This window comes from Sitophilus oryzae, unplaced genomic scaffold (assembly GCF_002938485.1).
Source record: "Sitophilus oryzae breed Bouriz unplaced genomic scaffold, Soryzae_2.0 scaffold_552_pilon_pilon, whole genome shotgun sequence".
Classification (NCBI taxonomy): Eukaryota; Metazoa; Arthropoda; class Insecta; order Coleoptera; family Curculionidae; genus Sitophilus; species Sitophilus oryzae.
The window spans coordinates 509,836-535,449 of NW_022147143.1; the positions used below are offsets into that span (position 1 = coordinate 509,836).

General features: G+C 32.0%; 2 protein-coding genes across 2 annotated transcripts; both read right to left on the reverse strand.

Annotated features, from left to right (window-relative positions):
* Positions 1 to 431: 431 nt before the first annotated feature.
* Positions 432 to 2,869, reverse strand: LOC115887152 (transcriptional adapter 3-B). Its single transcript, XM_030906497.1, has 8 exons — positions 2,552 to 2,869; positions 2,334 to 2,500; positions 2,064 to 2,270; positions 1,835 to 2,010; positions 1,665 to 1,777; positions 1,390 to 1,508; positions 1,172 to 1,336; positions 432 to 1,116 (listed from the first exon to the last, which is right to left on the reverse strand). The coding sequence occupies exons 1-8, from the start codon at positions 2,730 to 2,732 to the stop codon at positions 925 to 927; spliced, it is 1,320 nt and encodes a 439-aa protein (XP_030762357.1). The 5' UTR covers positions 2,733 to 2,869; the 3' UTR covers positions 432 to 924.
* Positions 2,870 to 5,385: 2,516 nt separating this feature from the next.
* On the reverse strand, positions 5,386 to 24,585 carry LOC115887153 (potassium voltage-gated channel protein Shal). The gene is made up of 4 exons (XM_030906498.1): positions 23,151 to 24,585; positions 6,568 to 6,730; positions 5,949 to 6,161; positions 5,386 to 5,890 (listed from the first exon to the last, which is right to left on the reverse strand). The coding sequence occupies exons 1-4, from the start codon at positions 24,260 to 24,262 to the stop codon at positions 5,666 to 5,668; spliced, it is 1,713 nt and encodes a 570-aa protein (XP_030762358.1). The 5' UTR covers positions 24,263 to 24,585; the 3' UTR covers positions 5,386 to 5,665.
* Positions 24,586 to 25,614: the final 1,029 nt, after the last annotated feature.

Sequence of the window (25,614 nt, forward strand, 5' to 3'; positions counted from 1 at the left end):
AAATTTTTACCTCCTCGCTCGTTATGTTCTCCTGATACCAGGAGCCCGTCAAACCACACCGAACCAACGATTTATATTCACCGCGTTCTCCGTTCTTCAAGAAAATGGCGAATGCGCCTGGAAAATTAATAAAATTATTTTTTTAATAATAATTATAATAAAATTCATTTTTTAGTTTTCTAATTATTTTATTTCTTTTAAATGCTAATAGGTATATATATATAGGTATATTTTTTTTATACCTTTTTTGGTTTAAAAATTATAGCCATTGTAATACATATATAAACAAATGATACGTTTATAAATTATCGTTTCTATCGAATTCTTATCACAATTACCAATAAAGAAACCTTAATTGTATATAACTTTATTATATTTTGATACAAATTTAATGATAAAGTGTTCAAATGTATTATTATAAATAACTATTTAAACATTTGAATATTTATTACAATTTCATTTTACTAACTTCAACTACATATTTCTGCTTATATAATTTGATATATTCCCCTAAATCTAATAACAGTTATGATATTATATTATGAAAACAAACGTTGAAAATATATTTACATTAAATATAGGTATACATAATCAATGGGTGGAGTTTTGTGTAAAGTTTAATAAAGTAAAAATAATAAAGGTGCTTTTTGTATCTTGGTTACAGCGAAAAAATTAATAACGTAGTCATTATAAAATATATCATTTTAACTACTTTTTCTCCTGAACAATACTGTAAATATGAAATAAAAGATATACTGCGTAAAAAGTATAAATATAAAAATAAAGGGGAGATAAAATAAAAATAAAGAGTTCAGTACTACTAAATTTACAAATCTTTTTTGAATCTTTCAATATAATTAGGTTCCTAAATGTATCTCTCTATGGTGATACACTTTCAGAACCCAATTATATTGAATTTAACCATCAGTAAAGCATCGCCATGTCTCTACTACTGTTAATCTCTCGGTTTAACACATGCTGTTGCCTTAACAACGCATTGGCTTTTCTTTCGAATTCATTTACAGAGCTTTGGGAGAAGATCTTGTCGTAGTGTTTACCCTCTTCTTGCAGAGCCTTCTTCCTCGTAACCATTATGTTATTATATAAATCTAACACCTAAAATATACATTACTTTATAAAATATAAGTTTATTAAGGCGGTAAATAGCTACTTCTTTGTCAATTTTGTCAAGATCGTCTTTAAGCTGATTACAGTGAACATCATTCATAACAGCAGCTTTCATTTTGTTTAATTCTTCTGTGTTATATTCATTTACAGCAATTAGTTCCTTTTCACATGCTTGAATTTCTGTTAGAATTTCATCTTCAGGCGAATCCTGCAAAAATAATTGAAACAGTCTGAATATATAAATTTTTGATTCCCTCCTACCTTGCTGATTTCATCTTCTCGCAATATCCCATGTTCAATTAAATTCTTTAATAACCGTTTTTCCAGACAAGCTCCCACTTTTTGAACATTATTATGCTTTAACTTTGATAAATCCAGTTCTGCAAGAAGGGAATGTAATATAGGTATGCGCAGGGTTGGGTAACGAGGCGTAGAATTAATTTTCTACGTGTAGAAAATACAGTAGAAAATGTAAAATTTTCTACATACCCAACCCTGGTTATGCACATGCATAAGCAGAAATGAGGTCTTTTTACCTTTTAATTTGTCAAGTCTGTTACCATTTTCTGTACTTTTTTTAAACACGTTCAGTGCTGGGTTTTCACACGCTAATTTTTGACAAAACTGCTTGCCAAATGATTCCACAAGACTAAAAATTAATATTTTATCTCTCTAATGCTATTTGAACAACTAATAAAAAAAATACCTGAATAAATCATTTTTCTTAAAATCAATGCTTGCCGTCTTTTTTGAAGGAAACTTCCCAGAGTTTTGCTCATCAATAATAGTTTCTTCTGACCAAGAAGTAGCATAATGTTCACCAATTTCAGGTATTTTCCTATCAATTTCCTTGGAAAGCTCTTGTATTAAAGTATCTAAAAACTATGTTGAACGTTTCTAAAATATTAGACCTCAAGCATATTAGGTATACTTACTGCTATATCATCTTTATTAATAGGTGCACAATAGGGCTCAAGAGATGCCCAAAATTTGTCGGAGTTGTAGCTTTTTGGAGTTGAAATCTTTGGTATTTCCTGATAAACAGTTTCATTGTAAAACCTTGAAGGGTCCTTTTTCAAGACATGTCCACCATCACTACGATCTGTCCCTTTAATATCTGTACGTTTCCTTTTCAGCGATGTCTGAATAAAATTAAATGAAGTTCATTAGGTTAATATACAAAAGAATAAGTTGAAGTATCAAACCTTGTGACGGCCTTTTTTAGCATTATTTGGTTCTTTCTGATTTGTTCTCGTATATTCCCCTAGAAAGAATTTTGTACGTGAAGCGTTGATACACATTAGTTTCTCCAAATCTTGTTGTAATAGATCCAAATCATCCATAGCTATTGTTCTGTCTCCTCGGCACAAAACTAGAATAATTTCTGATAGCAACTATCAAATACTATTATTTATTAGCTTACGTGAGGTGTATTTTGGTAGCGATCTTGCATTCTCGACTTGTTTTATGATGGGCACATTTGAAAAATCTTTAATATCAGCAACTGCCTCTGGTTTGTCTGTGGGGGACAAAAGTATATCCCTTACATTGTTATTGAACTTTCCACCTTTTGATGAATACGATGACCGTTTATAAGTGCTCATTTTGGATTATATAGAGCCCAAAATAGCAACAATATTAAATGTTTATAAAAGCACTATGATATTTCATGATTTTTTAGTTGATATTTAGCCATAGATAAAGTACACAGATAAAGTATTTGGCTGAAAAGCTGAAAAGACGCAGACCGTATGCGCAGAAGGAAATATGAAGACATTATTTCATTTGCGCATGCGCTGCAGAGTTCTTGGACGGTTCAGAATCGGTAATAACAAGAACTCGAAAAAAGCTATAATCTAACATTTTCAGATTGTTTACAAATTTATTTTAGCAAATTTTCCTCTATTACGCATAGAATTGGTTAAAAAAGTAACAGAAAATAGCAAAAACATTATTGATTATTGAATACCTAACAAAATATGTGCTAGAAAACCTTAAAAATATGAGAAATTAAGAAAAATTCGATATTGAAATTATTTTCCGTTTTTCTGAAAAACGGTAAGAGACCGCCAAGAAAAACGGAAAGATTCAGATACGTAATCTACGACTTCAAAATAGGGTGTATACCAATTTTGGTGAAAATCGGACGATTTCCAGTTTTCCCAATAATTACCAAAAATGTCAATTTTTTATTCATTTTTACCTTGCCCCCCCCTAAATTTCATTCTTCCGGCGCCCATGGCTAGTAGATTAAATTTATAAGAAAGGAAATCCAGTGGTTCTCAAAGTTTTGTTCGAAAATCATTTTTTTAAATTTTTAAAGTAAAATATCTGGGTTATTTTGGATTTTATTTGAAAACCGGTAAAGAGAAAATATGTTTCTTTTATCGATCTACCAGCCCTAAAAATATTTGCACTTCTCTAAGACTCACCCTGTATATAGCTGACATAATTTTTTTGCTGAATTATAAAATAAAAATGACATTAATCTGAAACCTGTCCTGATTTAACGAGTGCCACCAGAGAACGATTATAAACTATTCGGATACTCAGTAATCTTAAAGGAATAAAATAATTTAATTCTGATTTTTCAGCAGAAGTTTAAATTAATTTTATATAATTTATAATACTTTGTACCAGAGAGCAAAATATTTTAAATAAAATACAATTATGGTTAAGTAATAATAATTGAACTTGTTGCATAATGCCTGAGCTGGAATAATTTGTGCTTAAATATTGCTTTAAAAATATTTCTGGTTTGGGCTTAAGAAAATAATCCCTTTCGGTATGTTTATAATAAATATTGATTTTAAATTAATTATTAATTTAGTATTTTTTTTAAAAAGAACGACAACTTTTATATAAAACAGAGCCTAGAAATATATTATGTTTTTTTTTGAGATTTCTGTTGTTTTCTTTTTCTTTGGACATGTTTCAATCATATTTGATTCTACTGGGAAATCATTGAGATGGATTTCAGGATATTCTCAAGAAATATTTTAAATAAAAAATACAGGTGTGCGTATGAAAATATGGCATCTTTTAATTTAAAAATCATATTCAGAAAAATATTTCATAATCAAAATTTTACGTAAATTTGAGTAAAGAAAAAAGACTCAGTCATTACTGAAAGCTAAGTTTACTGACTAAGTGAATTATGAGAAACATAATTTAGAGTATTTTTCAAGCCAACGTGTTTGCTGAGTTAATTCATACAACCCTTTCATTCAAAATGAAAATCTCCATCAGTCAAAAGAAATATACAGATAACAGTTTATCCATATTTACAAATAGCTTACTAAAAATATGGTCTAAGTCAATTCTATCTATAACCACCTTCAAATTATGAGCTATTCGAAAGCTTTATTAAATTCTTTCTATTATTAATTCAACAATTTTTAATGTATGTCTGTTGACAAGCAAAGAAATTAGTAAACTTTGGTAATATCCATTGTGCTAAGCAGCTCCTTATTAGGCTTCTTATGACGATGATATTTTTGTTTAATACAGATATTTTGACATATAGATCGAACATTTAGATTTTATTAGATATAAAAGTTCCAGTTAATTTTAGTCAGCGGACACAAAGAAACACTTATTTTGGGTAGTTTTAGACATTATAATATATCTATACCACAGATTATCTTTGATAAGTTCTGTGCTTATATTTTATACATTATTATCTATACAGGGCGTTGAAAAATATCTTCAGTTTCGAGAATGTGTACGAGCGGATATTAACAAGAGTAATAATTTTCACTGTTTGTTTCCGACCGAGATATACTAACTACTTCCTATGTGTAATGTGTGAGAGAACTATATTACAACGTAGAATTTCTACACAATTTATACAGTAGGTAGCAAAAGTATCAACGAGAACAAAGTTTTAGGACACTAATGTTAGTAGGAATTATTACGCTAACATTTTCTTTTATGTATATATTTATATATAATATATTTGGAAGAATATGAACCACCATGTCGATGATGAGCCTTTAAAACAGTACAGGGTGTCCCATTTTAGTTGAAATCACGCGGTATCTCCGTTATTAGTAAAGATAGGAGGATACGGTTTGCACAAACCTGTCCCACTTTTTTGTCAAACAGAAGATGCTGTCAACAAAATTTTTATAGCCCTCTTTGTTTCTGAGCTACAGGGTCTTCAAGCTATCTTTGAACTATCTTCAAAAATATTCTTTTCGTAGAAAAACAGACTACACCACTGTATTCTACGTAAAAAGTTTTTAACAAACAATATTCAGTTTTCATCTTCTCGATACCTTTCACAATAACGAAGATACGGGGGCTATCCCAAATTGCAAAATTTTCACAAAGAGAAACGAAGAGAGCTATAAAAATTTTGTTAACAGCGCCTTCCGTTTAACAAAAAAATGGACAGGTTTGTGCAAACCGCATCCTATCTTTACTAATAACGGAGATACCGTATGGTTTCAACTAAAGTGGGACACCCTGTACAGCTTTATGTTGCTTAGAATATGTCAAAGGTATTTAAAGGCAAGTAAAGTTGGTGATATGTCTAGAAAGACGCTTCTACAAGGTAGGTTCCGTCCATACCGCTACCGGTTTGATTGGCTTGGGCTGTCGAAGCCGCTGGCATGTACTTCCCGCACGTTTGTTGATACCTTCTTGGACAACACCTGCCGCAACATGACTGGAGGAGTCCAATGGACACCGCAGAGTGAGCTGGACTGGCCAGAGGTGATGGCGACCCTGGCCTCTTCGGATGTCCATTGTAAGGTACCTGAAATTTCGGTTTGATCCTCTAGGATGATTATATTGACCTCATTTCGAATACATACCTCGAGCTCGACAAATTCTCGGTCTGTAGTCTTTTCCAGGCAGCGCAGTAAATGATGGTGCTGCAATTCGAAGATGTCTTCTTCCCTGTAGCTGTCATCTAGCTCGATACCAGACTCTTGAGCTGCCAAACGCGCTTCAGCTGCTTTCTTTTTACTAACAAAAGCTGCTCCTGAAGAAGCTTTGGCTATGCGAATACGCGCTAGTCGTGCTTTCTGTAAGAAGAACCCGATTTTTAATGGTAATTGGACATGAATACATGCAAGAAGAATAAAAGATTTTTAATAGAAAAAATATCGACGTGTGTGTTGGAACACTTAACAAACAACAGATCCTAGAATAGTTAAAAATATCTCAGACCGTTCTGAATGAACAAGTTACGTATTTGTTTTCTATTGTGTTCTAAATTATAGACAAAAGTGAGCGGTGTTTTGTTTATCCAGAAGGCCTTGGCTATGTGGATCCGAGCCAAAACACAAGTAGATCGATTGTTTTGAGCTTAGAATGGAGCAGTGATAAAATTAGCAGACGAAAAGCAATAAACAATTGTAAAAGTTTTATTGGATAGCTTTTTTTGGCAATTTTTTATGGCTGGAAGTTTAGTCTACCGAATACACTTACCCTTTGTGCTTTTCGTTTATCTGCCCGTTGATTTTGGTGGTATATTCTACTGAAGTTTGACACGATGACAGGTACAGGCAGGGCTATGACAAGTACCCCGCTAAGCGAACACACCCCTCCAACTATCTTTCCCGCTATAGTGGCTGGTACCATGTCACCATAACTGTAATAGAAATTTGTTATTTTGATCATAATTAGTCATTTTATATAGAACTAGCGTGTACCAGCGACTTCGTTCGCGTCGAATTAATCATTTGTAATGGTGATGATAAAGCAAAGCAAGAATTTCCATTAACATACAAATCAAATCACGATTAAAAAATATTCAAAGTAAAAAGAGTCACATATCTAATTTTTCTATCATTGGTAATACACAATAAAACGTAAAAACTATATTTTTATCTGTGGCAGCACTGTTTCTGTCAATCAGCTGATCAATAAATGTGAGATCGATTTATCACCTATTTTGTATGGCGCGAAAACTTTATAAATAAAATATTTATTTTTAAAGTAATACATAAGCCGGTACATATAAATTGTTATATTATATGTATTGTTAATTATTGTTAAACCTACTTAAATATGTAATAATTTACTGTTTCTAATCACCTTGTTGGAAATAGAATAGATAAAAACCTTAACATAATGTGTGTTTCTATTCTCCCGAATAGCAGGTGAATAGAAACACAAATGTTATTTTTATTTAACATTTATGTCAGCATGAGAAAAACAATATGACGATATTATTATATAACTTGGTAATATTTGAGGGTAGTTTCATCTCGTTGGAATTTGACTTTCGAAAACCGGTTTGCCAAAAATAAGCTTTTACGTCAAGCAGTTTAATTCAGAATCATGGTTAAGAAATTACCCAACATTTTGGAACACCCTGTATGATTTTTTAAAACATTTCAAAATATGTAAAAAAACAAAATAAATTATGCTTGTCCAAGCGTTTTCCCAATAGACTAACCGTTTTTTAAATAACAAATATTGTAATATTTGAGGGACGTTTTTACCCTCTTGGAATTTGAGATTCGAGAAACCCCTCCTTATTGAACCTCTACACACCACAGTCAATCGGTTTGCCAAAAATCAGCTTTAAACGTCAAGTAGTTTAAGCAGAATCGTGATTACTCAATGGCCGTATTTTTGAAACACCCTATATAAATTTATAAAAAAATCTTAAAATATGTAAAACAACAAAATAAAAACATACGTGTTTAAGAGTTTTTCCGAAAACTCACAGGTTTTAAATAAAAAATATTTTAATATTTGAGGGGTAGTTTCACCCCTTAGAATTCGAGTTTAGAAAATCCCTTCTTATCTACACCTCTACACCCTAAAGTCAATCTGTTCTCCAAAAATCAGCTTTTTTACGTCAAGCGCTTTAAGCAGGATCGTGATTAATCAATGACCAGATTTTTTGAAACACCATGTATACATTTTTAAAAATCTTGAAATATGTAAAAAACATAATAAAATATACGTGTTTAAGCGTTTTTTCGGAAACTTGACCGTTTTTTAAATAAAAAATATTGTAATATTTGAGGGGTGGTTTCACCCTCTTAGAACTGGAATTTCGAAAAATCCCTTCTTATCGAACCTCTACACCCTAGAATCAACCTGTATGCCAAAATTGAGCTTCTTACGTTGTGTGGTTTGAGCAGGATCGTGATTAATCAGTATGTCAGTCACTTAAGGATTTTATATATTAGGATAGATTTATTGGAGTCCTTGAAAAACTTTTATAAACCACTAATATACCTTTATTAACCTCTACAGCTTTTAAACAACTATTATAAAACTAATAGATAAGCTGTACAGTTCAAGACTCAGTTGTAAAGTTCAACTTAGCTTTTACAGCTTTTTCACACCTTTTAGATAAAATATAAAGCTGCTTTTCTGTTTAAACTTAACAATATTAAACGTTTCGTTAAGCTAAATTAATTAATTATCTTTTAGGAGCGTAAAAGGATCGCGTCTAATTAATAATTTACACTAGGCATAGCCGAAAACATTTTGTGAACTTAAATCTTTAATAAACCATCGGTATTTTACATTTTCATTTCCATTCACAACATTTTCCGTGGCGAAATAATAGAAATAAACCGTCTTGTTGGAATTGTTTCGTGAATAATACAAGAGAACAACTTAAGACAAATTATAAAGTTATTTGTCTTCAGAAATCTAATACGGGGAGAACTAAAATCCCTAAATCTTCATAGCGTAGTTTAATATTTAAATCTACGAGATTAGGGAGTCTTATATCCTGAGAAGATAAAGCAAGATGGTCTATGTATTACTTAATTCTTGTAAGAAGCTTTGGAATTTATTATATTTTTATTAGATTAGAGAAAATCCCTTTTATTTTACTTTGAACATTTTTTTTCACAATTTTCCGACATATGATAAGCATTTTCTATAAATATAAGATAACTTTTTTTAGATCCTCAAGTGACTAGACTATCTGGACTACAGGGTGGACCATATTGATTTTGTCTAAGAATTTATGTAGGATTTTATCCGAAGAATTCATTGATTACCTGTAATAAAATATGACTATTGTTGTTACGTTATATTATATTAATAGCCTGTTCTTGAGTCTATTAATATATTTATATTTCTCATAAATCCATTCAATACAGTAGTTCAATGAAATTTATAGGTGTGCTTTACGGTTTATCTTGCTTCATTTTTATATGAGTTCAAGTATAAGGCTAAAATACATTGTTAGTTGCTGATAGATTTAGAGGATCTTGTGGTATTTCCAATTATTTTAAAACCCGTGTTTAAATTATTGATGATGATAGACTACTTATCAACATTTTTGTCCAAAAAGTAAATTTAACGCTTTTCGCGTTGTGCTTGTGTGTTATATTTAATTTCGTTTAAGGTTGTTTCCTTAACAAGAAGTCTGGAAAGGTTCTAATAATAGCCTTTTGAGCAAACAAGTGTTATGAATATGCAAATATAAATTTAAATAAGTCACTGAATTTGTGCTCAAACGATGTGACTTTCGGTGACAGTTTTTGGTTGACAAAATAATTTATACCATGTTTTTCCCAGTTATTATTATACTCTGTATTACCATATCTACAAGATGTTTCCGAAGTGAAGTGAATTATACAGGGTGAGTCTTAAATAAGTACAAATATTTTCAGGGCTGGTAGATCTCGATAAAAGAAACAAATTTTCTCTTTACCGTTTTTCAAATATGTCCAAAATAATTTTACTTAAATTTGATGATCTTATTGATCAAAATAACTGTTTAAAATAAGCGATACAAAACTTGTATCATTTATTTCAAAACGAAATATATCTTGTAGTTAGCAATAGCCGTATATAATTTTGAGTTACAGCTGTCTGTCAAGTCTGAACCGAGAACTGGAAAATATTGGCAAGATATAATTAAAATATCATTTAGCACATCATAATCAGTATTTTTCTATCTTAAATGAAGGTCAAATTCGTGTAGATATTCTGGCAGTTTGAGGGAATATTTTAGAGTTTTTTTTAGATTACAAAGAAAGAAAATGTTTAAAGTTTCACTTGCGTCAATAAAATTAAATTTTATTGCCTTCTTCGAAATCAAATAAACCTCTGTTTGTAATTTTTCGTTCAAGGTGATGCGGTGTATCGTTTTCAAAAATAAATTTGACATGCATCATTATTCTAGATTGTACTAGTAAAAATAGTAAATTTGTTAAAAAAAAACTTTTATTGGAGAATTCGTGCTCTTTTTGCAGTTTTACACAGTTTTCTATCGGTGAAACTATAGTGTGTAACTCGATATTCGATTTCCTGTTTCATTGGTAGCTCAACATCGGTTTTTATTGCTCTATTCAGAATAAGAGTCAAGCGTTATTGCGTGTGGTTTTACCATTATTTGTTTCAGTTTGGAGCATCATAAGTTTTAAACTTGCTAAAAACACTGTATCTGTAATCTGTATCTGTAATATAAAAATATATCTCGTATTTTCGCTCTTTAGTGATCTAATGAGTTTTTTAGTGATCTAATGATTTAATGATCTCACTAGTGAAATAAAAAAAGTGGGTTTCCATTTGAAAAAAAAATATTTGTGATAATTTCTTTATCGCTCAATTCCATGACAGCTGCGGCCATTTTTATATAATATGACATTCGAACAATTTAATTTTTGAAATAGATAGCCATATGTCTTTTCTTTTTGTCACAGTGGCTGTGGTAATCACTAAATTTGAAGTTTAGGCAATACATATTTTTTTGACAGGCAGTTTTTTTCGTCCAAAAATTTTAAATATTTTTTCTCAAAAACGGTTAATGTTAGGTATAGAGCGTTTAATATCAAAATTCATAAAATTTTACAGAGGATTTAACTATGTAGTAAAAAATATATTTTTCATTTTATTGATTTTATGGAAAGCACTGTTCATTAAAATGTTGTATCCTATCTTATAGGGCTTATTGTTTCTCTCTACAATTTCCTGTCTCACAATGTACCGTCTGTGTCCGAGAAGGGTTCATAGTTTCATAGTTGTCGATTTTCGAAAGAAATCAGTACATGTATATTATTTCGCATATTTTTCATTTTAGTGATTTTATGGAAAGCACTGTTCATTAAAATGTTGTATCCTATGTTATAGGGCTTGTTTCTCTCTACAATTTCCTGTCTCACAATGTACCGCTTGTGTCGGGGAAGGGATCATAGTTTCATAGTTGTCGATTTTCGAAAGAAGTCAGTACATGTGTATTATTTGGTATATTTTTCATTTTATTGATTTTATGGAAAGCACTTTTCATTAAAATGTTGTATCCTATGTTATAGGGCTTGTTTCTCTCTACAATTTTCTATCTCACAATGTACCGTTTGTGTCCGGGAAGGGTTCATAGTTTCATAGTTGTCGATTTTCGAAAGAAATCAGTACAAGTATATTATTTCGTATATTTTTCATTTTATTGATTTTATGGAAAGCACTGTTCATTAAAATGTTGTATCCTATGTTATAGGGCTTGTTTCTCTCTACAATTTCCTGTCTCACAATGTACTGTTTGTGTCCGGGAAGGGTTCATAGTTTCATAGTTGTCGATTTTCGAAAGAAATCAGTACATGTGTATTATTTCATATATTTTCATTTTATTAATTTTATGGAAAGTTCATTAAAATGTTGTATCCCTATATATTATGAAACGTTTATCCTTTACAATTTCCTGTCTCACAATGTACCGTTTGTGTCCGGGACAGGTTGTGCGGATTTCATAGTTGTCGATTTTCCAGAAAGAAATCAGTACATGTATAGTATTTCGTATATTTTTTCATTTTATTGTGATATTATGGAAAGCACTGTTCATTAAAATGTCGTATCCTATGTTATAGGGCTTGTTTCTCTCTACAATTTCCTGTCTCACAATGTACCGCTTGTGTCGGGGAAGGGATCATAGTTTCATAGTTGTCGATTTTCGAAAGAAATCAGTACATGTATATTATTTCGCTTATTTTTCATTTTATTGATTTTATGGAACGCGCTGTTCATTAAAATGTTGTATCATATGTTATAGGGCTCGTTTCTCTCTAAAATTTCCTGTCTCACAATGTACCGTTTGTGTTCGGGATGGGTTCATAGCTTCATAGTTGTCGATTTTCGAGAGAAATCAGTACATGTATATTATTTCGCTTATTTTTCATTTTATTGGTTTTATGGAACGCGCTGTTCATTAAAATGTTGTATCCTATGTTATAGGGCTCGTTTCTCTCTAAAATTTCCTGTCTCACAATGTACCGCTTGTGTCGGGGAAGGGATCATAGTTTCATAGTTGTCGATTTTCGCGAGTGGGTGCCCCCATTAAAATAAGAAAATTGGTGTCAACTTCCGGTATTTCCGGAAGTGCCGCCACATTGAAAATATTTTTAATCGAAAGCTCACGTTGCAAAACAAGTTCTCTAGAAACATTTCATTTAATGCACACTCAGCTTGGGACACCCTGTACATATTTTGTGCATGGAGTAAAAATTATTACACTGTATATTTTGGTCTAAAATGTAGAAATAAAATAACAGTTATTTTATGAGTAATGAAAATCCAAATTTACGTTTACATGCTGGCTTTTATATAGGTTTTAAAACGAGTCGAGTAATCAAACTTTTATTGGATAAAATTGCGCTGAAAATTCAGCTAAATCATAGCTTTTAGCCAAGGCAAAGCGACTATTGAGAATAGAAATACAACCGTACTGAATATTTTATCGATGTACCGTAAAATGGGGTGAATAGAAACATAGGGGTGAATAGAAACAAAATTTCTGAAAAAAATCAAATCACGATTAAAAATATTCAAATTAAAAAGAGTCGACATATCTAATTTTTCTATCATTGGTAATACACAATAAAATGTAAAAACTATATTTTTATCTGTGGCAGGACTGTTTCTGTCAATCAGCTGATCAATAAATGTGAGATCGATTTATCACCTATTTTGTATGACGCGAAAACTTTATAAATAAAATATTTATTTTTAAAGTAATACATAAGCCGGTACATATAAATTGTTATATTATATGTATTGTTAATTATTGTTAAACCTACTTAAATATGTAATAATTTACTGTTTCTAATCACCTTGTTGGAAATAGAATAGATAAAAACCTTAACATAATGTGTGTTTCTATTCTCCCGAATAGCAGGTGAATAGAACACAAAAGTTATTTTTATTTAATATTTATATGCATATTTTTCAAAAATCAAATTATATGTATACGCAAAGAACAAACAAAGACCCATGTTTTAAAATATTCGGGAACATAATACCACATTTTTATCAACCGGTATATCGCTAATAGCCTACGAAACTGTTTCTATTCACCCCATTTTACGGTACCTTAATTATAGAGGAAAGTGTACTTTAAAATTCGATAAAAATCTATAGACACGCCTTCAGGAATGTTGTAAAACATTTTCTTTTGTAACATTCGAAAAACGACATATTTGACAAAAATACGTGAGAAGAACTATAGTTTATAGTGTGCAATGACGTGAGTAGATGTAATATCTCGAACGAGCAAAGTTTTCACCTATTTATCTAATAAACTTGTAATGGTATTTTTGAATCATGCGAACAACTGGAATTTATTTTTGGAGGACTATTTATGCCGGTCGTATTATAACTGATATCAGTTTAAAAATAGACAGGCCTGAAATAATTAGCTGTTTAATTATTATTTGGCCTTCTTTTATTTCGCAGATTGCATGTTATGCGCTTACTTTTTTTTATAGCCACTGTCTCAGTTTCCTCCAATCTATTTTTGAACTAGATTTTGTTTTTTCTTGTGAAGTAGTTTATTTTGGAGTCAATCATTAAAGCTTCACGGTTTAACGCCAGATTTTTCTTCTAAATATTAATAGGAGTTTAATTTGGATGTTGAAAATATTTTAAAAGCAATCGGGGTATCATGCATCGACAATATTTATTTATAAATTTACGTTTTATTTGCAAAACCACTTCTAAGTTATTTTAAGATCAAGTCCATTATGTAATTTTCTGCTTATTAGTTTTAGTGGATTTGTAGAGTACTACTGTCGTAAGCCACTGACTCAAAAAATTTAGTAATTTTTATCGAAATTGTTGAAATTAATTTTTTGGGCCCTTGCTTTTGATGAAGGTTTAAAACATCTTCTACATATGTACGTTACTGTCACTGTGTTGATATGTATATAGATATAGTAAAAAGTTGTAGAAAATGCTCATTTTTGGCTAATTTTTACTCATTTTCAAAGATCTTATAAATAGAATGAACATAATTACAAAGCTGTTAGTTTAAATGAAAGAAAAATAGCCAAGAAGATTAAAAATGTTGTAAAATTACTTGACTGGAACTTTACTATAATCGATCGTCCAACTTGACTAATTTGAACAATAACTAAAGAAAAAGCAAGTCAATTTATCTTTAATATCTAGAAAGCACTATACCTATATATACTTAATCGAAAAATACGAGCATTAGTTTTTTTACACTATTACTCTTATTGTATCATTTTCTCGTTTCACTGCTACAAAAATCTATTTTTATAATATCAATGTGACACCAAAATAAGAACAATACCTAAATTATTAATCCATATTTTATTATATTAATGAGAAAAATTTATGCGACTCTAGTGCTCTATGGTTATTATCTATTTATTAATAAATATTTGTTTTTTTTCTCCATGTTTTGGTCTCGTATATTTATATGCTTTTATTTAATAATTTTTTAGCTTAATAAATAAACTTACGTACGATATTAAGCAATAAAGCATTGAAAATGCAAATTTTTAGTGAAGTAAGTTCCAATGCGAACCGTGCTTAATAAATTAAAAATAGTGTATATACAGCTTTAGCCCCGCTTCTACATTTTTGATCTATGGTGTCGATATCAGAATGACAGTTGTGTAACAATGGCTTCCTATTTATTCAATTTTCGTTGAATTTCCAGTAATTTACGATTTTTTTCTTGGAAAAAGTGATAGTGAAGTATTTTTCCTGTATGTATTTTGCAGAGGAACCTTTTGTGAATCTCTTAAGCTTGTAAGTACGTTAGTATAATTTTTATTTAGATATTTTTATGTCGAGTAAAATCGTTGGAGCATTTAATAATTTTTAAGAAGTTTTCAGTTGCTTAGAAACATAGTAAACATAGTAATAAAATTATGAATATTTCAGGATTTTTAGGAAATGTTATGTACTTTTAGAGTATATAAACTATTAATAACTTAAATGCTTTGATTTTGTGAGAAAATTGATTTTTCGAACCCTTGTTTCTGAACAATTTTTGATGATGTTATAAATTCGCTTACATCTAGAACCGCATTCGTAAGGCCAAAAATGAACATATTTTTTTATTCTACTACCCTTTTTTATTAAGATGTCCAAAATCGCCAATTTTATAACTATATGTATTGAAAAACCGTGAAAATCCAGCAGTATGAATTTTTCAAGTTGCTTATAATCATAGAAAAGAGTGATAAAACTAGGACAGTAACGGGATTTGTAGGAAATTCGATGTAGATTCAGAATCTATACACCTTTGAAGGCTTAGATAGAATTGTTTTGTAAAAAAAAAAATATTTTTTTCGACCCTTGTTTTGAAGTATTTTTGATGATGGTTAAAACATCTCCTACATCCATTACTGGTCTCGTAAAACTATACAGTGGTCTATATTTTCTTATTTTACACCGTTTAGTTAGTAAATAACAGCAGTTTAAAGAAAAGTTTTTGCTGATGATGCTAACATAGATAGCGAAACGCGCATCCAGTGCAAAAGTAAAGTGTTTTGGTGTATTGTGGTAAAATTAGTGTTTTATTTTGAATGAAAAGCAGGTCAATTTTTCCTTAATATCTAAAAAATACTATATACTTAATCGAAAAATACCGACATTAGTGTTTTTTACATTATTACAATAATTCTTCTATTATTCGTTCGTTACACTGCTACAAAAGTCTATTTTTATCACTGCGGCACCAAGAACAATAACTAAATTATTAATCCATATTTTTATTATATTAATGAGAAAAATTCATGCGACTCTAACATAATGCTCTATTGTTATTATGTGTTTAGGGAAAATCACAAGAGTGCCACAATCACTCTACTAATGCCTACAATTACGCCAGCAGTACAAATAGAGTTCGGTTTTATGTACACACAAAAAACACAAAACTAAATAAACGTTTGAAAAACGCGGTATATGGGATAATTAATCACGATTTTCTGTCAATATTGACAAACGAGGACAATTCTCATGGATTGTATGTGTCATCCAGACAGATCACTCAATTAGTTCGTTAAATTAATTATACCCAAAGACTTTTCTATATACCGGGTGCGTCTCGAAAGTGGCTCACCCCTATAACTTTTTTATTTTTCCAGATAAAAAAACGAGGTTTGGTATGTTAGTATATGACATAAATTAGGATTGATTGACATATTCAATTCTTTTCGGTCACTTCCTGTTTCACCGGAAATGCCTACAACTTTTGATTTTTAAATTGCACCCTCAGTATTTTTTTACTTTATTCGATAGAAAATGACATTCTGGATAGAATGACATATGATGCGGCTGTGTTAAAAACACTAATTTTTAATCAAGAAGCCTTGGAAACATATATTTGATCGTCTAATGTTTTTAGTGTCTTGTACTGGCCGGTTAAAAGATGCCCAAATCGTATTTTTAACCATATCTCAATTTTTTCAAATGGAACGAGGGTGGCTCATTAGCATATTTGGAAAAAGCATTTTTTTCCGAATTATTTGGTACCACACACTTTGTATTTCGAGTCAAATTGTCGTTATGAGCCCATGTTACAATTTCAAATAAACCATATGAGAAACTGACAAAAGTTGACATATGATATGTCACTCTATTCAGAGTGTCGTTTTCTGTCGAATAAAGTAGAAATATACGGAGGGTGTCATTTAAAAATCAAAAGTTGTAGTGATTTACAGGAAGTGACCGAAAACAATTGAGTACGTCAATCAATCCTAATTTATGTATATATAATAACATACCAAACCTCGTTTTTTTATCTGAAAAAATAAAAAAGTTATAGGGGTGAACCACTTTTGAGACACACCCGGTCTTTTTTTGTATGTACATATGTTTAATTAATTTTAATTCAAAACAGTGCTCTTCAGTTTTCATTTGCTTGATTTCAATAGATTCTATGAGCCATTTACTCGGTGGCACAATTTCAAGACAGGCTTTGTTAATTTAATGCATATAATGCATATGTACGAAGATGTCAGATGCATTCAATAGCAGCGTCTAGTAGCTTCAAGCATTTTCACCCTTAAAATAAAACTGTTACCATTGTAAATACCAATCTCAGAGATTGCTCATTGACCCGAAAGACTGAAAAAAACTGCACGATGTCGTAAAATTACTCCACCGAGTAATAATTTAAGAAGCTGGGCGGTAAAGAGACAGACGGTCTCCGTTTTTCTCATTAAAAATTAATTTCCTGCACGTAGCCAATATTTTAGCAGGAAAATAGAAAATAATTCAATTCTTCCAGGTTTATTTCTCGCTTACTTTTTACAAATTAAACCTGGAATTAAACTGGATTTTCATTATTTTAGGTTTCCTGTTGCTATTATTAAATTAAACTGTCAATGACACTGTCAACTTCAACTCGAATACGCCTGCGGCTTTTAGAAACAAAACTTATTGATATGAAACTAACATGTTTACGTATAGAAAATAAAATTATGTAGATTTTGCATCCTTTAAATCAAACAGAAAATTTTGCTTTACCTTTTGGCCTAATCCAAATATTTGGAGTGTTCGGTGTTTACCTAAAAAATGAGCCATATTTCTTCAAATGCTCACTTTACCTAAATATTAGTTTTACTGCAATTTTTAGCGATTTTTAGTCTATTTTTAATATCATGAAAGGGTTCCCGACAGCTTATCCACTTTTCACTGCTCTATACGTAGGCTTGTCTAATGTATTTTTTAATACCAAGATATTTATAAAAAAATATTATCCAGTATATTTAAAGCTTGACTCATACAGGGTGGTCCGAACTGTATTCCGGAAATTTCGGCAGCATATTCTGCAGATAAAAATACGTAAAAAAGTTCGTATAAATGTATGTCCTAAAATGCTTAGTTTCGGAAATACAGGGTGTAGAAGTTTAATTTTTATTTCGATTTTTCCAAATAATTTCTTAAGTAACGTTAATATTTGGATGAAATTTGGTGACTGGGAGTTTTTTGACATGAGAAATTTGATTTTGATATATACTCCTACTTGTAGAGGGCGCTACCTATATTTTTTAATTGATTTCAAGATTAATTACTTTTCGTCCGTACCTGTATAAAACTACTGAGTAGAAAATATACATTTACGACATTTTTTACGTAAAAAAGGTCTCTTGGTAAAAATCGCTACGAGTAATGGTTTTCGAGATATTTGGAATTGAAATTATCAATACATGTCGTCATTGAAATTAAACAGGTTGACTAAATAGCTATCAGACAAATTATAAATTTGACATGTTTCGGTGCCAAAAGTTCGGCAGAAACAGTTTTATCATTTTCTCGAAGAAAAATTTATGATTAATTTAAAAAATATGTTTCCAAATTTATCATTTCAGTCAAATCTACTACGATTTCCATTCTAAATATCTTGAGAACGGTTGCTCGTAGCGATTTTTACAAAGAGATATTTTTTACGTAAAAAATCACGAAAATGCATATTTTTTCGCTCAGTAGTTTTATACAGGTACGGACGAAAAGTTATTACTCTTCAAAACAGTTAAAACATATGTAGGTGGCGCCACCTAGAAATAAGAGTTATATTGACATCGAAATCAAATTTCCCATATCAGAAAACCCCTAGGCACCAATTTTCATCCAAATATTGACGTTACTTCAGAAATTATTTGGAAAAAATCGAAATAAAAACGAAATTTCTACACCCTGTATCTCCGAAACTATAAACAAAAATCTATTTTTATAATATCAATGTGACACCAAAATAAGAACAATACCTAAATTATTAATCCATATTTTATTATATTAATGAGAAAAATTCATGCGACTCTAGTGCTCTATGGTTATTATCTATTTATTAATAAATATTTGTTTTTTTTTCTCCATTTTTTGGTCTTGTATATTTTATATGCTTTTATTTAATAATTTTTTAGCTTAATAAATAAACTTACGTACGATATTAAGCCATAAAGCATTGAAAATGCAAATTTTTAGTGAAATAAGTTCCAATGCGAACCGTGCTTAATAAATTAAAAATAGTGTATATATAGCTTTAGCCCCGCTTCTACATTTTTGATCTATGGTGTCGATATCAGAATGACAGTTGTGTAACAATGGCTTCCTATTTATTCAATTTTCGTTGAATTTCCAGTAATTTACGATTTTTTTCTTGGAAAAAGTGATAGTGAAGTATTTTTCCTGTATGTATTTTGCAGAGGAACCTTTTGTGAATCTCTTAAGCTTGTAAGTACGTTAGTATAATTTTTATTTAGATATTTTTATGTCGAGTAAAATCGTTGGAAACTAAGCATTTTAGGACATACATTTATACGAACTTTTTTACTTATCTTTATCTGCAGAATATGCTGCCGAAGTTTCCGGAATACAGTTTGAACCACCCCGTATTTTTTAATTCAGTATAAAGTATAGTTTCAGTGCTTTAAGGCTGTTTTTATTATTTTTGTTATACGATAAATTTAAGAACCTTTAATATCTGAATCTATCAAAATATCCTGAAATTTCATAAAATTTTATATATTACCTCCTGTAAATTTCAGTTGCCTCTGACCTATAATAAAGAAACTTTATATGTTTGTCTAGCTTTGAAAGGTTACTATAATATCGGAAATATGTACTGTCTTTAAAAAAATCGAAAAACAAAATAAAAGTTACCTTATTTGGCGTCATTCATTATTCATTTAGATAAAACAAAACAATAGTACTAATGATATTATTAGCAGGAAAAAAACAAACGAAACTTGTAGTTTCACAGGAATCTGAACACATATTTTTTTGAGAACGCATCTATCGTGTTGCGGGAACTTGAGCCAAATATTTGTTTAGTTCGGATCAGCTTGTTTCAGATTTGTGGTGATCTGTGTTGATAAACATTCCGACAACTGGCGTACGTAACTAAACAATTAGATATATTCTAGTGGATATGTTTAAAACACTTTTTAGTCATTGGGATATATAAAATCGTCACCTTTTTAATGGATAAATTCTTTAAAAATACTTTCAAAAAAGCTGTTTTTATTTAAGGCAAAAGCAAGTCAAAATTTTGAATGATATAATTATCTAAATTTTAGTCATAAAAACGTTTTTTTTTTATTGAAAAATGAATTAAGAAAGCCTCAAGATATTAATAATTTAGAGCTTAAATGAGACAAAAATGGGTGTTTTATTTTTGGGAGCATAAATTTCAAGATCGTAAAAAGTGTTTTAAAAATTAAGCATTTCATTATTTTGAATTGTTGATTGTCTTTAAATAAATCGTAACAATAGACGTAAAATTATGAAAGATTCGGCTGTTATAGTAAATTTTATAGAGATTTCGAAAATGTAAGCATTAAAAAGCTTAAATGCTTTGGTTTTGTGTTAAAATAGATTTTTTGAGTTCTTGTTTCTTAACCATATTTTATGATGGTTAATAATTGACCTACATTTGTGAGAAAATGGCCTATATTTTCTTACGCCTTTTAGTTAGTAAATAATAGCAGTTTTAACAAAATCGATATATGGAAAAAAGTCGAAAAAAAAACTATATTTTTTACTCATTTTCAAAGCTCTTAGAATCATAGTAAACATAGTTTTAAAATTATGAAAATATCATTATTTGTAGGAAATTTTATGTAGATGCAAAATATATACACCTTTAATGACGTAGATATTTTGGTTTTGTGAGAAAATTATTTTTTTGGACCCTTGTTTTGAGCTATTTTTGATGATGGTTAAAACGTCTCCTACATCCATTACTGGTCTCGTAAGACTACAGTGGCCTATATTTTCTTATTCTACGCTTTTTAATTAGTAAATAACACCAGTTTTATCAAAATCGGTGACATGAAGAAAATGTATGAGAAAAAGTCGAAAAATTGGCGATTTTTGGCCTTTTGTTAATCCATTTTCAGAGTTCGTGAAATCATAGTAAACATAGACAGAAAATTCTGAAAATTCATGAATTAAGAGGAAATTTTATGTAGAATTAGAAAATGTAAGCGTTAAGAGGCTTAAGTGCTTCCATTTTGTGAGAAAATTGATTTTTGGAACCGTAGTTTCTGAACGATTTTTGTTGGTAGATTTTTAATATAATATAATATTAAACTAAATTTGAAGATAACTGCATTCCTTTTGAAACACTCTTTAATTAGTTCTTTAATGAGAAATATTAATTGATCGAGTCAAATTACTAGAGTTGCCATCTTTGATAAAGGATGTAATTATAAGTGTAATTATCCTTAAGGAAAATTACAGTTGAACTTTTAATAATAGAATTGCTTGCTAATTGAAACGTTTCGGGCATTAAAAATTCAATAAAAAGGTACAATTTTGCAAAGTGGCAATTCGTAATTTGCCTCGTTATATTTTCCTGCCTTCGGGGATCATTTTTTTTTTCATCCTAAAAGGCCAGTTTTTTTTCAATTCTACTCTGGTAGCTCGACCTTTGCTTATTTTCTGCTCGGCGTAAAAACTTTTTGATAATTCACATCTGCCTTTAACAAGCTTACACGAAAAAGGGACCTAGATTGGGTAGCCCTTTATCCCTTTGTGGGCTGCTGGAAATGTTTAAATTGGGCTTTCGTATATTCTGTCTCGTTTAATATTTAAATGAGGACTTAATAAATGGCTCGTATCGATTTCGCATCTAAAGAGGTATAAAAAAGCATGAAATATTATGCCCCATTTCTAATTTATACGGTTTATTTTTAAATGGTTTTATATCCTTCGTTTTGTGTCACATTATCAAACGTTTTACTGCATGTTTTACAGGCAAGAGGCAACAAAGCAATGAGATTTTTGAATCTGGAGTGCGGTAGACAGATAACATCACGTATCGGGCTTTTCAGTCACAGAAAAGCTCATGAAAGAAAACGCCTTGCGTGACCCATCTTCTGATGCGTGTCAAATACTCGTCAGCGAGTAATGGCGGTAAGTAAAACAAACAATAATATTTGTAAATGCGCTTTTTTTGAAACGGTGTTTTCAGAAATCTTACAAAAAAGTTGATATCGAAATCAATTTCTGAAAATTTCAAAGTTTGTAGGACATTTTATGTAGATTTAGGAAATGGGGACATAACAACCCCCGTTTAGAAAATATTCTCACATTTTTTGCTTGAGGCTTTCTATGACAGCTCTTTTCAGTTTCGGTTAATCCAAAAAAATTTCTCAAAGCAAAAAGTAAAGTCTTCGTTGTAAATTAAATTGTTATATGTCGTGTTTTCAAGGCATTACTTCACGTTCTCATAAATTATACAATAGAGAACTTGCCCTAACATTATCATGGTAGTGACAGTGTAATGAATAGCTTAAAGCTAAACGCCAGTAATCAATTAGGAACTTGGATAGATATGTTAAAAAATACTACATTTATCTTTTAAATATTTAATAATCTTTTCTACTTTTCTGTTTCTTTTTTTTCTGAGGAGCTCTTTGGTATCGTTCGCCTCAAAAAAGTTCTTTAAACGTATCTTTTGCTACTACAGGGATGATTTTTTTTTGACAGCGTTATTCCACCTCAATTACCACAAAGGTATGTCCTAGGCAAAATTGTTTCGGTTTTTGTTTGAAAGTATCATGTGCGATTACAAAGGTTAATATTAAACCTGTAGGCTTAATGTTAATAAAATATGTTTGTAAACCTTTATGTTGAGAAGTTTTCTTTTGATTTAAAAGGTCATCAGACAATATCCTTTGTGTTTTCACTTCCACCATTATTTTTCTGCTTGCCGCTGGGCAAGATTGTTTTGCTAATTATAAATTAAATATCTTTTAACTGTTGTGACATGAAATATTATAAACAAAATCTTATATTACTTAATTTAAAACAAATAATGATGTGGAGTGACTTACCCTAACGTTGTCATTGTGACGATGGTGTACCAGAAGGCTGCTGGGATAGATGTGAACGTCTTGCCCTCATTCTTTTCAGCGTAGAACATGACTGTGGCAAAAATGATGATAGCCATCGCTAGAGAAAATACGAGGAAACCCAGCTCGGAAGCGCACGATTTAAGCGTATAGCCCAAGATCCGAAGACCCTGCGAGTGACGTGAGAATTTGAAGATTCGGAATACCCTGAACACCCTCAACGTGACGAAAGCTCCAGACACATCGTCGTTGTCAGTGATACCCAGGCCTATATAGTACGGTAAAATGGCAACGACATCGATGATGCTCATGACCGAACGAACAAACTTGTATCGGTTAGGAGCAGCGAACATCCGAAGCAGATATTCGGCCGTGAAGATCATAACGCAGGCCGTGTCGAGGCAGAAGAAGACGATCTTGTAGCGCTCGCCACAAGGCAGAGAACCTGCACCTCCAGGTCGGCTACCACATGGCACCGTCTCGACCACGTTGGCCATAACAGAAACGGCAATGAAGAAGCCGGTCACGTAGTAGAATACGAGAGCGGCAGTGGACGTGTGAGGGTTCTCGAAAGCCCGCCACATCTTCTGCCGGATGTTGGTGAGCTGTTGCAAGTGCTGGTCGCCGTTCTCCGAAAGCTTGTCGTCCATCAGTCTTTCCGCGTTTTCGCGCTTCCGATCGCGGTAGTCCTCGTAACAACAGTCACCGATGACATCCGGCAAGATGCCGAAGAACGCGAGTTCCTCATCGTAGCTGGTGAGGCATTCGTGTTTGGGGTAGTGCAGCTTGCCGGTGCGGTAGTAGTTGAGGATGTGGCGGAAGATGTCAGGGTCGCGGTCGAAGAAGTACTCCTTGACGTCCTCGTCGTAGAAGAACTCGCGCTCGTTGGAACCGAGCAGCGTGTCCGGGTACTTCTCTAGCGTGTTCCTCCAGGTCTCGAAGCGCCGTCCCGACACGTTGATGAGCAGCTTCTCGTCGTCGGTCTTGCGGCGGTCCTTGGGCACGGGTGGCGGAGGCAGCGGGTGCGTGGCGATGGGCACCCAGCCGATGGCCGCCGCCCGCGCGAAGGGCAGCCAAGCGGCGACCGAGGCCATGCTGTGCGGCGGAATGTTCGCTGGTGCTGGACCGTTCCGAAAGTGGGTCCTCTAGACGCGCATGGCCCCCCAGGGGAGCGCCACCACCAGGTGACGTGCGTGTGTTCGCGAGCGGTCACGCAGTTGGCCAGCGGGCTGGCGATCTCGGCTCGGGCTCGCACATTTTCACTCTCAACAGTAGCGAGATGACAGATTGGGGGCTGGCAGGAGGACGCGGGGGCTCATGCTGCCGTCGGCGCTTATTTCGATAAACTGTTCGTTGTGGTCAGTGCGGAGCTACAGCCGCCGCGTCTAGGCCGGCCTACGATCGACGCAGACGCCGACGCTCTGCCGTCGCGACGCAAGCGGTCGTCGCTATCGATCAGGAAGCGATATCTATTCGGTGGGTCGGCGCGGCGCATTTTTCCCTAGGTCCCTTTCAAACCGCGCTTTTGCCACGCTCGCAGATGCAAATTTCAATATTTAACTTGGCCAATTGGCCTCATTTACTACTCACCATTATCAAACGCTCCAATCTCCGCTTGTATGCTTAGTCTCGCGGGATTCTCAGAAATTAAGCCGATGATATTCTCAAGGGGTCGCAACAAAATTCACATTTTTAAAGTTTATTTTTCAAATACATACATACTGGACGCAATTTAGAGTTTTGAATAGTTTAGTTTTATAATCAAAACTTTGTTTCATTTTTATTTTATTTTTATTTTAATAACATTGCCATCAATATAGATGCAAATTTCAATATTTAACTTTTAATATCCATTTAGATCAGATTATATTAAATTTTTGAGGTGGTTAACGGCCTGTTCCACTGCGACCTTTTTAGTTGTTTTTGGCCCTCTTCTGATATCTAGGTTACATTTTCCAGTCGTCTCCTTCTCAAAGATCTCTTTGTCAATGACCCCCTCCTATTCTAGAGATTTTTTGCCTACGCACTGTTTTGTGACCTTTCTTGGACCTATGAATGGCATTGGTTTGGCACCCTTGTGATCCTCGTGGCCAGTATAATTATCCATCTAATATAAGACGAGTATATGACTTCATTTTCTTCAACCTCTTTACATTCTTCTACTTTTTCATCTAATTCTTATCTTACTCGCTTCATTCCTCTGTCATTTTTTCTTCTTCATCTTATTCTTCTACTGTAACTTATTTTTAGTTTCTTATTTTAGCTATATGATTTTGTGAATCTTGATAGAGTCTTATATTAGAAATCTAATCATAATTTTACTGGTATTCTATACTTTCGCGTTTATTAAAAATAAGTAATTAGAGTAAAGGTCAAGTTGAAAAAGATTGATGACTCTTATCAATGAAGATAGACAACCTAAATTACAATTTTTAAGAAAAATATT